A 14,820-nucleotide genomic window follows, 5' to 3' on the forward strand; every position below is an offset into this window, starting at 1 on the left:
TCTTGATAATCTGAAACATACATATGTTGCAAAATAAAAATTCCATGATTTAAAATTTCAGTAAGATTGTCTCCATACTGTCTCCAACTCAGATACACAACCACCACCAAAAAATCACTGATTTATGATAAGCAGAAATAATAAACATTTGCCTTCAAGCACAGTGGTTCAGTGAACTGTGAACATCCTTTGTTCTGTTTTTAAATCTTGCAAAACACTTCTATTTTATTCAAATCCATTTATAAATTCCATAGGATAGGCATATAAAAATACTCTATTTTGACAGCAAATTTAAAGCTATATATGTGTGTATATGTATATGTATGTGTGTATATACATACATATATTTATAATACATCAATTTATATTAATACATTGATACATTCTTGAATGGCAGTTAATTCTGAGTCACTGAAAAAATACAGCTGCTGTCTGAAAGAATGTAGTAGTTTTACTAGTCACAGAGTTACATATCATGCCAGTTAGCATTAAAATGGAAAATAATTGTCTACGTTTCTGAGATTCTGATTCAATAGAATCTGGGATTCTGATTTTGAATTTTTTTGACCAAAAAAAACTGACATAAGAAAGTAACACTATCAAAAGTGACACAAAAGATGTCAAGTTTATGTATTCTGAGTCCTGTAGCTTAGAGGAACCTGCCAGAATCCTTCTATAGCACATTTTCACATGTTATAAAAATATTATTAAAGTTATGTTTATGAAAAAATTGTCTATGGATGAAGTATATTTTAATTGATTTTGGTTCTGCTCCTGCACAGTTCTAAAAAATTTCTGCTTACCTTTTTAAAGGTGTCAGTGGTACATAAAAGCCAAAATGAAGTCAGAAGAGAAGAGAAGAAACCAGTTGCAGAATGGGCATTGTAAGTAGTGCTATGACTGCCTCCTACTAACTTGTATTGTTTCCTGGAACTTAAGGACTTACTTTTAAACTTGTAACCCTAGAGTGTCAAAAGAAAAAAAAGGAACACTCCAAATTTTCAACATTAAAAATTTCCAAATGTTTCTAGGTTTGTTGGTGGAAATTGCACCTGGTTCTCATTAAATGACATTACCTTTTCCCAGTTCTGCCTTTGAAAACCACAACAGACTGAATTTGCTAAATATACAAAGTTATAGCTGATTATTTCTAGGTATTTACCACTCAGAATGGCCCTAATACATGACTCAGTTTTATTTAACGGAGCATTGAACATAGAAATAACAAGGAATCATTTTCTTCTTTTTAATTTTTTTTTCATGATGCAGTACCATAGGCTCAAAGAATTTCCCCTTCCACCTTACACATTCCCTCTTGCCCCAACTGTTTTGCCCTGTATTGTTACAATAGTATTGTTCCTTCAGCAACCATCACAAGTCCATCATTCTGCTATTTAAGTGTATCATGACATTGTAGAAACGGAAAATGGAAGAAATTTCAGCATCCTATTGTAAAGATATATTTAACAGCTTCATTAAAGGTCCATATTTTATTCAGGAGTAGAGATGCACACTTCAACGTATCTTCACTCCTTGCAATGCTAATCTCCATTATACAACTGGTTCCTCTGGATGAGGTATATACATATTCGTCTATATATCTATTTTTCTTATAATTTGCATGATGTTTGCTTTATATCAGAGAAAGCATACGATATTTGCATTTTTTGCATCGGTTTATTTCACTGAGGATAATGATCTCTGGTTGGGACCATTTTGTCACAACTTGTACCATTTTTTTTAATGGCTGAGTGGTATTCCATGGAGTAGTGTGCTGTTGTAAATATAGGATTGCAGGTCACTCTTTCCTATGCAGATTTCATTTCCTTCGGCTCTTTTCCCAGAAATGAGATGGCTGGGTCATAAGGTAGACCAAATTTCAATCGTCTTAACATTCTCCCTACTGACTTGAATAGTGGCTATATTAGCCTAAGCTTTCACCAATATTAAAGTAGAGAATCTTTCTCCCCACAGCTACTCCAGTAGGTATTGGTAGTAGATTTCCGTATGTAGGCCAATCTTACTGAAGTTAGGCGGACCCTCAATACGGTTTTTTATTTATATTTTCCCTGATAGCTAGGGAGCCTGAGCTTTGTTTCACATGACAATTAGTCATTTGAATTTTTTTCTTTTATAATATGCTTGCTCATTTCCTTTGCCCATTTCTTCACAGGGTCATTTGTTTGCTGTGTTTGAATTTCTGAAAATCTTTGTAAGTCCTAGATACTAGTCCCTTATCTGTTGTGTAGTGTGCAAAGATTTTCTCCCACTCTGTTGTTTGATTTTTTTGCTTTGCTAATCACTTCCTTTGCTGTATAGAAGTTTATTAGTTTGATGCTGTCCCATTTGTTCATTTTGGCTTTGATTGCCTATGCTTTTGGTGACATTTTGAAGAATTGTTTACTAATGCCTACATCTTGCATAGGACTTCCTACATTTTTTTCTGAAAGTTTGATGGTTTCTGAGTGCAGATTTGAGTCGTTGGTCCATTTAGAGCTGATTTTTATACAAGGTGGCAAATGAGGATGTTATTTATTACTTTTGCAGCCTGCTATCCAATTGTCCAATTTGAGAAAGAAGCCAGGCTTTACCCCTGAATTATTTTCAGTTCCTTTGTGAAAGATTAGTTGGCTGTACATGTGTGTGCTCCCTTCTGGGATTTCTGTTCTTTTCCATTGATCTCTGTTTCTGTACCAGTACCAGACAATTTTGACTACCACTGCTGTATAGTATGTATTAAGTCCTAGAACTATGTTCCCTCCAGCTTGATTTTTATTCTTCAGGATAGCTTTGTTATCTGTGTTTTCTGGATGAATATATGTATCAGCTTATCTATTGTTGAGAAGAATGTTGGGGTTTTGATTTTCACTGCATGGAATCTATATATTATTTCAGTAATGTGGATTTCTGATTATGTTAATTCTATCAATCCAAGGAACCTGGTAAATTTCTCTGTCTTTCACTGTCTTGTTTCATTTCTTTTTAAAATATATATTAATATTTAATATATCAATATATTTCTAATTTTCATCATAGAGGTCTTCCACATCTTTAGTTAGGTTTGTTCCAAGATGTTTAAGATTCTTCTCCACTATTTTAAAGTGGACTGTACTTTCAAGTTCTTTCTCACTCATGGAATTATTTGAGTATACTACAGCCATTGATTTATGTTCATTGATATTGTGTACTACTACCCTGCAAAACTCTTATGAGTTCTAGTACTCCACAAACAGGAATATTTTTAATTGTTTCTTTCTGAGTTGTAATTCCTTTTACTTCTTTTTCTTTCCTAATAGCTCTGGTGGGGACTTCCAGTGCTATGTTAAAAATTAGTAGTGAAAATGTACATCCTTGTCTAATTCCAGATCATGTGGAAAAGCTTCCAGTTTTTCACCATTCAAAATGAAAGACCATTAAATTATTCATATATTGTTTTGATTGTGTTATGGAATATTCCTTGAATACCTATCTTGCTTAGGGTTTTCAGCATAAAGTCGTGTTGGATTTTATCAAATGGTTTCTCTTGTTATTTTTGAGATCATATAGTTTCTATTCTTCAGTTTGTTAAAGTGATAAATAATATTTATTGATTTGCATTCTGTTGAACCGTCCCTGCATGCCAGGGATAAATCCTGATTGGTTTGTGTGAATGATCTGTCTGATGTATTGTTGGATTCTGTTACATACTGCTTTGTTGAGGATTTTTGCAGCTATGTTAATCACGGATGTTGGTCTGAATATCTATTTCTTGTGTCCATTTGGGCTTTGGCATTAAAGTGATGTTGGCTTTATGAAAGAATTTGGAAGGACTATCTCCTTTTATATTGTTTTTTTTGAAAAGCTTGTGGAAGATTGGGGTACGTGCTTTCTGAATTTTTTGGCAAAATTCAGCAGTATTGCATCCAGACCAAGACTCTCCTTTGTTGGGAAAAATTTAATTGCTGGTTCGGTCTGTGTCCTGGTAACATGTTTATTTACATTGTTAATTGCCTCATGATTCAGTTTTCATAAATTATATGTGTCTGAAAATCTATCCATCTCTTCTAGTTCTTCTGATTTGTACACATGTAGTTGTTTGTAGTACTTTGTGATTATTCTGTGTACGCCAGAGGTATCTGTTTTAGATTTCCTTTTTTGCCACTGATTTTATAAATTTGTATTTTCTCCCTCCTTTTTCTTTTTTTGACTAGTTGGGCTAGTGGGAAATCTATCTGGAGTCCGAAGGAACTAGCTCTTTGATCTGCCGGTCTTCTGTATTATTCTTTTGATCTCTATTTGTTTTTTTTCCTCTCTGTTTTTGATCATTTACTTATGTCTGCTAATATTGGGATTATTTTGCTGTTGTTTTTCTGGATCCTTCAGACATATGACTAGCCCATTTACCCTGGGGCCTTTCTGGTTTCTTGACATTGGCACTAATTGACATGAAGTTTCCTTTTGACACTGCCTTGATTGTGCCCACGATTTGTGGTATGTTGTACTGATGCCTCCATTTATTTCAAGAATTGTTTTATTTCCTTTTTTATTTGTTCTATAACCAATTGTTCATTTAACAACAAACTGCTCAGTTTCCAAATATTTACTGTATTTTTCAATATCTTCTTTTTTTTTTTTTACTTGTTAGTTAGTTTTCAGCTTAACTCCATGATGGTCAGAGAAGCATGGTATGGTTCCAATTTTTTTTTTAATTTGCTGAAAATTGTTTTATACCCTATAGTATGAATAATGCTGAAGAAGGTTCCATGTACTGATAAAAAAGTGTATTTATAAGATGAAAGGTTCAGTAGATAATGATTCAGTCCATTTATTGTATTGTTTGCGTGAGCTCTATTTTTTCATTGCTCAGTTTGTCTCATTGATCTACCCATTGAGGTTTCTGGATTATTGAAATCCCCCATTATTGTACTTGAGTTTATCACTCCCTTCAAACCCAGTAATGTCTGTTTTATGCAGCTAGGAACACTGGCATTTGGTGTGTGTACATTTATTATGGTGACTTCTTCTTGCTGAGTGGATCCCATGATTATTATACAATATCGTTATCTCTTTTAATGTTTTTTTACATCAAGGTCTATAATATCTGATATAAGAATGGCTACATTAGCTCATTTTTCATTTCCATTATCCTGGACTATCTTTTTCCATTCTTTCACTTTCGGTTTTCGTATATCTTTGTTGGTTAGATTTGTCTATTATAAGAAACAGATAGATGCATTCAGTTTTATCATCTAATCTGATAATCTGTGTCATCTGATTGATGAGTTTAAGCCATTTACATTTCAGAGTTAACATCAGTAGATAGTGATTTGATCCTACCATTTTAGCAATGGGTTGTTCACTGTTTGATTTACTCTTCTTTTGTTATATGATTGGGATATATTCCATGTTTGGTTGTGGTAGGTTCTATTCCTTTTCTCTGTATCTAGAACATTTTTAAGTAATATTTGTAGGGCAAGTCTAGTAGAGACAGAATCTTTCAACTTTTGATTGCCTTGGAAATATTTTTTTCATTTTCAATGTCAAAAAACTTTGTTAGATAAGTTATTATAGCCTGACATTTTTTTTTCTTTTAGAATCTGGAATATGTCACTCTGTTCTCTTCTGGCCTGTGACATTTCCCCTGAGAGGTCAGCAGTGAGTCTGATTGGGATTCCTCTATAAGTTAATTAATTTTTTACATGTATATTTAAGTATCTTTTCTTTATGTTCAATTGAAGAGAGCTTGATTATGCTGTATTGTGGTGGGGGTTAGTTTTGGTCAATCCTGTTGGGAGTCCTGTGACCCACCTGTATTTTGTCTCCCAATTCTTTCTTCATATTAGGGAAGATTTAATTTATTATTTCATTGACTACATCTTTAAACCTATATTCTCTTTCTGTAACTTCTGGGACTCACATAACTCTATGGTTGGTATTTTAATGGTGACCCTTAATTCCTGAATGCTTTTCTTAGCTTGACACAATTCCCCTTCCAGCTTTGTGACTGTTTCAGTATTATTGCAGATGTCTTCCAATTCTGAGGTTCTTTCTTCTGCTTCACTCATTCTCTTATTGAGGCTTTCTGATGAATTTCAATTTGCTGTATTTTATTCTTCATTTTTAATAATTTGGCTTGATTTTGTTTCAGTGTTGCTATTTCCTGTGTAACATAATCTTAGATTCTTTGAACTCCTGTATGTGTTTCTTGGTATTTTTATGAACTTTAAATTTCTTGGTATTTTTAATGAACTTTAAATTTTTTTAAAAAAATTCTTTATCCCTCAGTTAACTCTAAAGTTAACATCGACTTTTGCTCCTTTTCTGTGGAGGTATTAAGTAACCTTATCATTGGGCCTATGTCTCATCTTTTGCGCTTTGTCATTGCAATTCTAACTTATCAAATCTTCTCCTCACACCTTGTTCTTAAGCTGTGTTGTTCAAAATTCTACAGGTTGGCTTTACTGATCCCATTCAGTGCCTGGTTCTTCATTTGCCATCACTCTTACCACCTCCCATAGTGAGTTTCAGTCCCAGGTACTATGCTTCTACCGTGGTCTCTGCAGCACTAGCTCCCATCTCACCACTCTTCACTCCTGTTATCCTGTGCTGTGGCTGCACCATTTCCTGCTGAGCCTTTTTTCTGCTCCTATTCCCAGTAATACCTGGGATTAGAGATACCAACTGTGACTATAATATAGCACACAGGGTTGTCAGTAGTCCCATTGACTGGATTTTTGTTGTTGTTTCCTCTTCTTCTTGAACCTGCTTGGCAATTAAGTCTGGGGATGGAACCCATAGAATGCCAAGTTAGTATTGTTTTCCCAGTGGGACCAGTGCAATACATTGAGCTGGAAATGAGTTCTCTTTTGATTTAGCACATGCACAGCTCACTCTTGTTCCTCCCTAGAGCCTTTGCCACAGTACAAAAAAGAGCCCAATATAGCATTTGTGGGTGTATAGGCTGTGAAATTCACCTTTTTCCCACATCTGATTGTTCAGTCACTCTGTTTCTGCTCTTGATTGGATTAAAGAAATCAGTAGGACATTTATTTCTATGGATGGGTTCATCTCCTGAGTTCACAATGAACTCCTGTTTCCCACTTGGCTGCCAGTGGAGCTCCAACCACTGCTGGGAAATCTGTTCACTATAGCATCATACTTCTGTCTCTATTGCTCCCCCCATGGCCCTGGGTATCCATCCAGGCATCTGACATTGGCCTGTCCTCTCTAATCTCTGGGACTGCACCGTGTCTGCTTCACCTCAGCTAATCCTTCTCCATCTGTTTAAGCCTGTACTCACCCTATTCTGCTATCTTGAAAACTTAGCACTATTCTCCATTATTCCGTATTGTAGGGCTGTCATTTAAACATACAACAAATCAATTTACAATTCATTAACTCATAAAAAAGTGTAACAGCTCTTAACTGTTAGAATATTTATGAAATCCTTGGGCTGACTGCAAGGTTATCTTCATTTGAAGGATATCTTCACAAGCAAGCTGTAATTACCATTATAGTCAGTTTGATAATTTCAGCTCTCTCCTCAGCATTGCCCACATCCACCTTCATCTCCAAATTGTAAACTACTTGTCAATACAAATGCTATACTGTGACACACTGAATTAACAATAACAGGATGTTTCCTAATTCATTGAAGTATAGAGATAATGAACAATGTAATTTTTTGGCTATTTAAATCACTTTTATTTAAAATTAAACAAACAAAATAAAGGACTTTTGAAATTGCATCATCCTCAAAGGAGGAAAAAGGACATAGAACTATTACTAGTCAGTAATATTCTTTGAAGTTTTTTCTAAGGCTCACAAGTTATCCCAGGAATTGGTTAAGTAGCATCTACATTAGAAATACTACCCTCAGGCTCCAAGATTCTTTCTTACTTCTTCATTGACCCAGACATAATTCACATTTAGCAAACTCTCCCAGATTCTGCTTTTATACAGCTAAGTTTGATCTTATTGAACTTCCATAGCCGAGAGAATTCAACATCTGACATGTGATGGCATGAAAATACCTTAGACAGATTTCAGAAACCTGGGTCCATACACCAGGACAGAGGACTCAGGCTGGGCAACCTTAAGATTCACTATGGGGAGAACCCAAGTATCTATGTAACTGTGTCACATAATACAATGTAATTACTGAAGTTAAATAATAAATAATTTAAAAATAAATAAATAAATAAATAAAAAAAAAAAAAAAAAAAAGATTCACTATGGGACATTTGGTCTTGAGATGCAGAGAGAAAATGTGCCATTAAAGTATTTACTATCCATTATCTAAGCAGTAGTTTAGCATAAACCAAACCAGATGGGCTTAGCAAGAAGCAATGGAAAGAACTTGAGGCAGACAAGGAGACAATATAGATAAAAAGCTTATGTTTAAGAAAACAGGGATAAGCTTAAATTAGTAACCAAATATACGAAGTGGAAACTCAGTTTGGTTGATTATTTTCTTATACTGCATTTACAAGAAAAAAATATTAGCTAGTTAATTTATCTTGTAGAGATATGCATCACCTTATATAATTTGCTTAAACATTCAAACCCTGTAGTGGTTTATAACTGATACTCACTGTGTCTCAATTAATGACTACACACACACACACACACACACACACACACAAACTTGATACATATATAATATATATATTTATAAATATACTTACATATTATATGTAATTATATGTTACATAATATATATTATATAATTATTATGTATTATATATTAAATATATTATGAAAAAATAGTATATTTATTTTTATATTTATATAAAATATTTATAAATGTATTTATTTATATATACTATATATAATTTATATATTTATATATATAAAGTGTGTGTAGAGAGATTATATATAACTTGACTATATATCCAGTTATTATATATATATGTGTGTAATGTAAGTTACTACCAAATCTAGATTTGAGTATTTTCCAGATACCAGTCTTAAAGCATATATCTTATTTAAGTTAGAAAATAATACATGAAATGTGAGATAACTCTCTGTTATCACTCCCCCAGCCCCTAAATTTTGGGAAGTGTGGAAGAACACAGCATTTCAGAATTAGTTTTAGGTACTATGTACTTGGAGATATACTTTTCTGGTGCTGTTTTGAGAAATGAGTTTTCTCATTGCTGCATATCAAGCAAGAGGTTAAGTATAATAAATGAAATCAATGGGATAGAAAAACTAATGAACCAAGTCATTAGTAATACTGGGCATTTGATAACCTTATCTAAACCTCACCAAATTTTCATTTCCTTTACTGTTTTCTTGGAGCAGCATTGCAGCACAGCTGGTTATATTGCTGACTATATCCCACATTGAAGTTCTGGTACTTGGAAGTTCTGGAAGTTCTGGAAGTTCTTGGCTACTCCTCTTCCAGTCCAGCTCCCTATTACTGTGACTGCTGAGCAAGTGGAAGATGGTCTGAGTACTTCCACCTCTGCCATCCATAAGGGACACCAAGATGGAATTCCTGCATCCTATGTTCAGTCTGGTTCATTCCCTGGCTGTTATGTACATTTAAAAAGTGAATCTTTCCCCCACCTACCTACCTACTTACCTAGTTTCCTTCCTTCCTTCTCTCCTTCCTTCCTTCCTTCCTTCCTTCCTTCCTTCCTTTCTTCTTCTTCTTCTTCTTCTTCTTCTTCTTCTTCCTCTCTCTCTCTCTCTCTCTCTCTCTCTCTCTCTCTCTTCTTCTCTCCCTCCATTCCTGCCTCTCAGATTTTTTTTTAAAGATTTATTTATTTTTATTGGAAAGTCAGATATACAGACAGGAGGAGAGATAGAGAGGAAGATCTTCCATCTGATGATTCACTCCCCAAGTGACTGCAACGGCCAGTGCTGTGCCGATCTGAAGCCAGGAGCCAGGAGCTTTTCCGGGTCTCCCACATGGGTGCAGGGTTCCAAGGCTTTGGGCTGTCCTCAACTGCTTTCCCAGGCCACAAGCAGGGAGCTGGATGGGAAGTGGAGCGGCTGGGATTAGAACTGGCGCCGATATGGGATCCTGGTGTGTTCAAGGCGAGGACTTTAGCCACTAGGCCACCACGCCAGCCCCTCCTCTCAGATTTTTAAATAAATAAAATAAATCCTTTCAAAAAGCTATTCTTCTAAGCGTATGTTTCTAAGGAGTCTTGGACAATAATTAATTGATTATGACGTGGCAACAAAACCAAGTATTATCTGTTCTGCCAAAAAATTAACATTGATATTTTTTAATCCCTAACAATCTATGTGTAGTAAAGCTTATTGCATGCTTATTACCTGTAAAACTATACTTGACATTTTAAAAATGATACAAAGACGGGCCCGGTGGCGTGACCTAGCGGCTAAAGTCCTTGCCTTGAAAGCCCTGGGATCCCATATGGGCGCCGGTTCTAATCCCAACAGCTCCACTTCCCATCCAGCTCCCTGTTTGTGGCCTGGGAAAGCAGTTGAGGACGGCCCAATGCCTTGGGAACCTGCACCGGTGTGGGAGACCCAGAAGAAGTTCCAGGTTCCCGGCATCGGATCGGCGCGTATCGGCCCATTGCGGCTCACTTGGGGAGTGAATCATCAGATGGAAGATCTTCCTCTCTGTCTCTCCTCCTCTCTGTATATCTGGCTGTATGAAATGAATAAATCTTTAAAAAAATGATACGAAGATACGTAAAAATCATGTCATACATCCCAGGAGCTATCAGTCTAAGGTGAAAAACAGATATCAGTAAGCAAAATGGAGAGATATAGAAAGGCAATTCATAACTACATCCCATTCTCAAAGATGAAGATAAAGTCATGAATTCATATTTTCCATACATGCCTATTTAATATCCCACTACCTGTGAACTACAAATACTTGCTTTCCAAGCAAACCCCCGGCTAAATGCCCAGTGACCTTCAATCTTTGATTCCTGTTCTTTTCATCATGGCAATGAATCCTTTAGGGGCGATTAACTGTCCAGCTATGGGATTAACTATATAAACATTAAAAAATGCTGTTTATACTGATCTTCCCTGTCATTGGGCCATGAATTCTGCTCTTCACTGCCTAAAAAATCCCTGGAATAGTAAAGACCACAGCCTTGGAAGAGGTCCAGAAAATCCTGGTTCCGTACAGTGGAAGTCCAGGAGAGGCTTGGAAAGGATTTGTTTTGAAGAAGGACTATGCCTCATTTCCCCTATGTCTTAAGTTAAATGTAATATGAGATGTAAGGAGCTTTACGTGGATGACTTAGATGATTAAACTTTCTACAGAAACATAAAGATGTATTTTCTAGAAGTTATTTTCTTCTCTATGAAATCACCAAGGCATTTTACATGAACAGCTTTGTAAATAAAATTTGATTCCAAGTAGTACAAGATCTGGTGGGGCAATGAGAGGGGAAAAAAGGGAGAATTTAAATAACATATAAGGCTGATTAACTCAGTATGTCTTTTTTTTTATATAATTCACTTACTTGTTTGAAAGTCAGAGGAGGACAAAGAGAGAGAGAGAGAAAGATCTTTCATCTTTTTTTTTTTTCACTCCAGGTGGCCACAATGACTACAGTTTGGCCAGCCCAGAGCCAGGAGCTGCTTCCTTGTCTCCCACAAGGTTGACAGGGTCCTAAGTACATGAACCATATTCTGATTTCTTTCCCAGGCCGTCAGAAGGGAGCCGATTTGGAAATTGAGCAGCCAGAAACAACTGTCCCCCGTAGGATATGCTGATATTGCAGGTGGCAGCTTTGCCCACTCTCTCACAATTCCATGTTGCTCTGCATTTTAAATATGCACAAGAGATAGGACTACTAAATACCTTTGAACTAAGTCAAATGATTTTTTTTGTATGTTTCAGTACGCTTCCCAGGAGTTAAAACTTACATTGACCCTGATACGTATGAAGACCCATCCCTCGCAGTCCATGAATTTGCAAAGGAGATTGATCCTTCAAGAATTCGCATTGAGAGAGTCATTGGAGCAGGTAAATGTCAAATCTATGCTTTTGATCATACGATTCCTTAACAGCTTCATAACTAACTGTTTTATCAGCATCATATTTTAAATCACAGCAGTTTTAGTCACTCAAATTTCAAGATGAGAAGTAAAATGACATTTGCTATGTCATTTCAAAGAAGCACAGCAATCATCCACATGTCATTCTCAATGAGAACATTCACAAAAGTGAGTTTTAGCATCCTATAGTCTTCTTTCGTAATGAAGACTGATTATATTTAGCTATAATGCTTCACAAATTTGTTTTGAAAATGAAAATTTTAAAAGATTAATATAGATTAAGTTAAGCCCCAATTTTAATGGATATATGTTATAATTAATATTTATAATGATGACCTTGCATCTCTGTAATACCTAAGGAGTGTTCTGAAAGCCACTGAAGATACAGTTTGACTCAAAATAGCTTTATTACACTTTAATGCAAATTAAAAATCCCTCCTATGTAGAATTTCCTGATGCTCAGATTCTTTTACTATGCAACGATTCTGGAAAAATACAAACTTCTTATAAAATGGGATACAAGGATTATATAGTCCATGCTGGCATAGGCGCTGCCATTCAAAAGCTTTTCATAAGGCTCCAGCTTCTTTCTGCTCTGTGCTCTGTCTTCCCCTAGTGTCTGCCTCTGGATTTTCAAATCTAGGATGCCAGCACTTGGGTCTTTCAGTCTATGAGAAGACAAAGGAAAGAGTTGACGTTGTTTTTGTCTTTGTCAAGGCAATAACCTGGATATTACAAACACTAGTATTCCCATCTCATAAAGCATCTAAATGTCATATCAGAGTATAGTATTTCCCTCACTCCACCCCTAAACTGAAAAGGAAGACTAATACTGATGAATGAACAAAGGAACTCAATGTAAACAAGGATTTATCAGGGCAACATATATCCAGGATTCTAAGCTGAGTGAATACATGATGTGGTCACAGAACAGTAGCAAGATTTTTCTGCACAAAGCAACAGTGAGGGAAAGATTTTATACATTTGCCAGTCTGATAGGGATATGAGGTACAAGCTTGCTTTTACAGTATCCCTTTACGTTGTCTATAGTAGTTAACCTCTCGGGTATTCTGCTGGTTTCCTTAAAGTTATGGGGAAGACTTGCGATAGTGTTTAAGCTTATAATCCTCAGGATGAAGCCATTAAGACCAACAAGTGCTTATTCTACCTCTCAGGTAGAGATGCCCATAAGAATGGAAAGGCAAGACTCGAGGGCATTACTATGATTTTCAATCACATAATCATCAAAATAGAATAAAATGTTCACAATTGTGAATGAGTTTGGAAATATAATTGCTATCAGGGCAGCCATGTTTGCAGTTAAAATGCGGAAGAGAACTACTGGATCCTGACATGGGTATAGGTTTCTTTGAAGTGTTGAGTAGGGTGTGTATATTTTCGAGAGAACACAGCAGATGCAGGCACAACCATTGCAGCCGTGTGCCTGTTGTCTTTGCAAAGGAATAAGAATGCAGTTGATTACCCTCCATCTCTTAAAACTACTCTTTCCCTGAGAGGATAGATTATAAAATATTCAAGGTTCTGTACCAAAGGACAGTGTAAGCTTTCTTATTTAATAGTTAAGAATTTTAAAATGGCAGAACATTAAATCAACTTCATGGCTCAGCTAAACTCAAAAATGTACATGAGTGCACAGATCCCATGTACATGAAGCCTAAAGTATTCTCCCAAGTACACATAAAACTACTTCAAGATTTCTGGGAACCTGAAGGAGTCCTCCCTAATTTGATTCATTCCTAATGCACAATAATTATCTAATCCAGTCACCCATAGCATGTCCTCCTTGAAATTTGATGCAAGGATCCTCTATACCTAACTATAATGCTCTCAGCCAAATATACTGACTTGAAATACTGAAGAACCTGGAATGGAACCAGATTCCCTGTCCTTCCCTGTTGAACACAAAGTACTTCTGCATTCATATCTGAGAAGAGTGATTGCATGGTATTTGGTTTTACAGTCCTTTACATAAGGCAGCAGAGCAATCTAGATGCAAGGAGGTTGAATGAGCTCAATTGCATACTACATTTGGCTCTCTCCTGGCCCAAGAGAGAAGAGGGATGTGTTCTGTTATGCTACATTACTCAATACTAACAACATAAAAAGTATTCCTATGATCGTCATCTGTGTATAACTTGAATATTAGTGTCTGAAATCATAATTTTAATAAATAAAATCAAGTAAGCAATGAAGTATACACAATTAAAAGAAACTAAATTTCCTTTAGTTTTTGTGGGTTTTTTTTTTTTTCAGCTGACATGTAAATTTTCCCTTTAAAAAATACAATAAAGATGGCCAAAACAAACAGTACTCTTGAAGAAACTATTTTAATATCATTTCATCTATTATGGCAGAAATCTAATTAGTCATACTGAGGTTTCTTTCACGATCAAAGGAGAGCTAAGCCTGTGTAGCAGTCAGTTCTATACACCTGTAAAACTTTATTTATCTTTGACTATGTTCCAAATTACACGTTGAATTTTCTTTTATTATCCATCTCTTTGAGATACAGTTGTACACTAGTCTTCCCCTTTTCATGCTTTTTGCCAGTTTGCTCTATTAATTAACTTTTTAAAATCACGTTTCTAAAATTCAATTTGTATACGGAAAAACTGATAAAAATAATTTCCCACTAAATTAGCTTAGAAAAAAAATTTGTTCAGAAAATTGTGAAACAGCTATTAGTTATGTAACATCTGTTACATATTTGCGTAATTAGTTATTTGTGCTGCTTTAAATTCTGAAAACTTCGAGTGTTCCATGTTTTCTCTCCCATTCCCCACTTATTGACTGATTTTTTTTTTCTCAAATTCCATT

The 14,820-nt window shown here is 35.5% G+C and overlaps 1 protein-coding gene across 1 annotated transcript in view; it reads left to right on the forward strand.

Annotated features, from left to right (window-relative positions):
- The window catches only part of EPHA6 (EPH receptor A6), an 860,890-nt gene that overhangs the window by 586,726 nt on the left and 259,344 nt on the right, over positions 1–14,820 (forward strand). The window contains 2 exon segments of the mRNA XM_058661775.1: positions 814–884; positions 11,825–11,950. Of these exon segments, the coding sequence (XP_058517758.1) occupies positions 814–884; positions 11,825–11,950 (197 nt within the window).

The sequence above is a fragment of the Ochotona princeps genome, chromosome 3 (genome assembly GCF_030435755.1).
Source record: "Ochotona princeps isolate mOchPri1 chromosome 3, mOchPri1.hap1, whole genome shotgun sequence".
In the NCBI taxonomy this organism is placed as follows: domain Eukaryota; kingdom Metazoa; phylum Chordata; class Mammalia; order Lagomorpha; family Ochotonidae; genus Ochotona; species Ochotona princeps.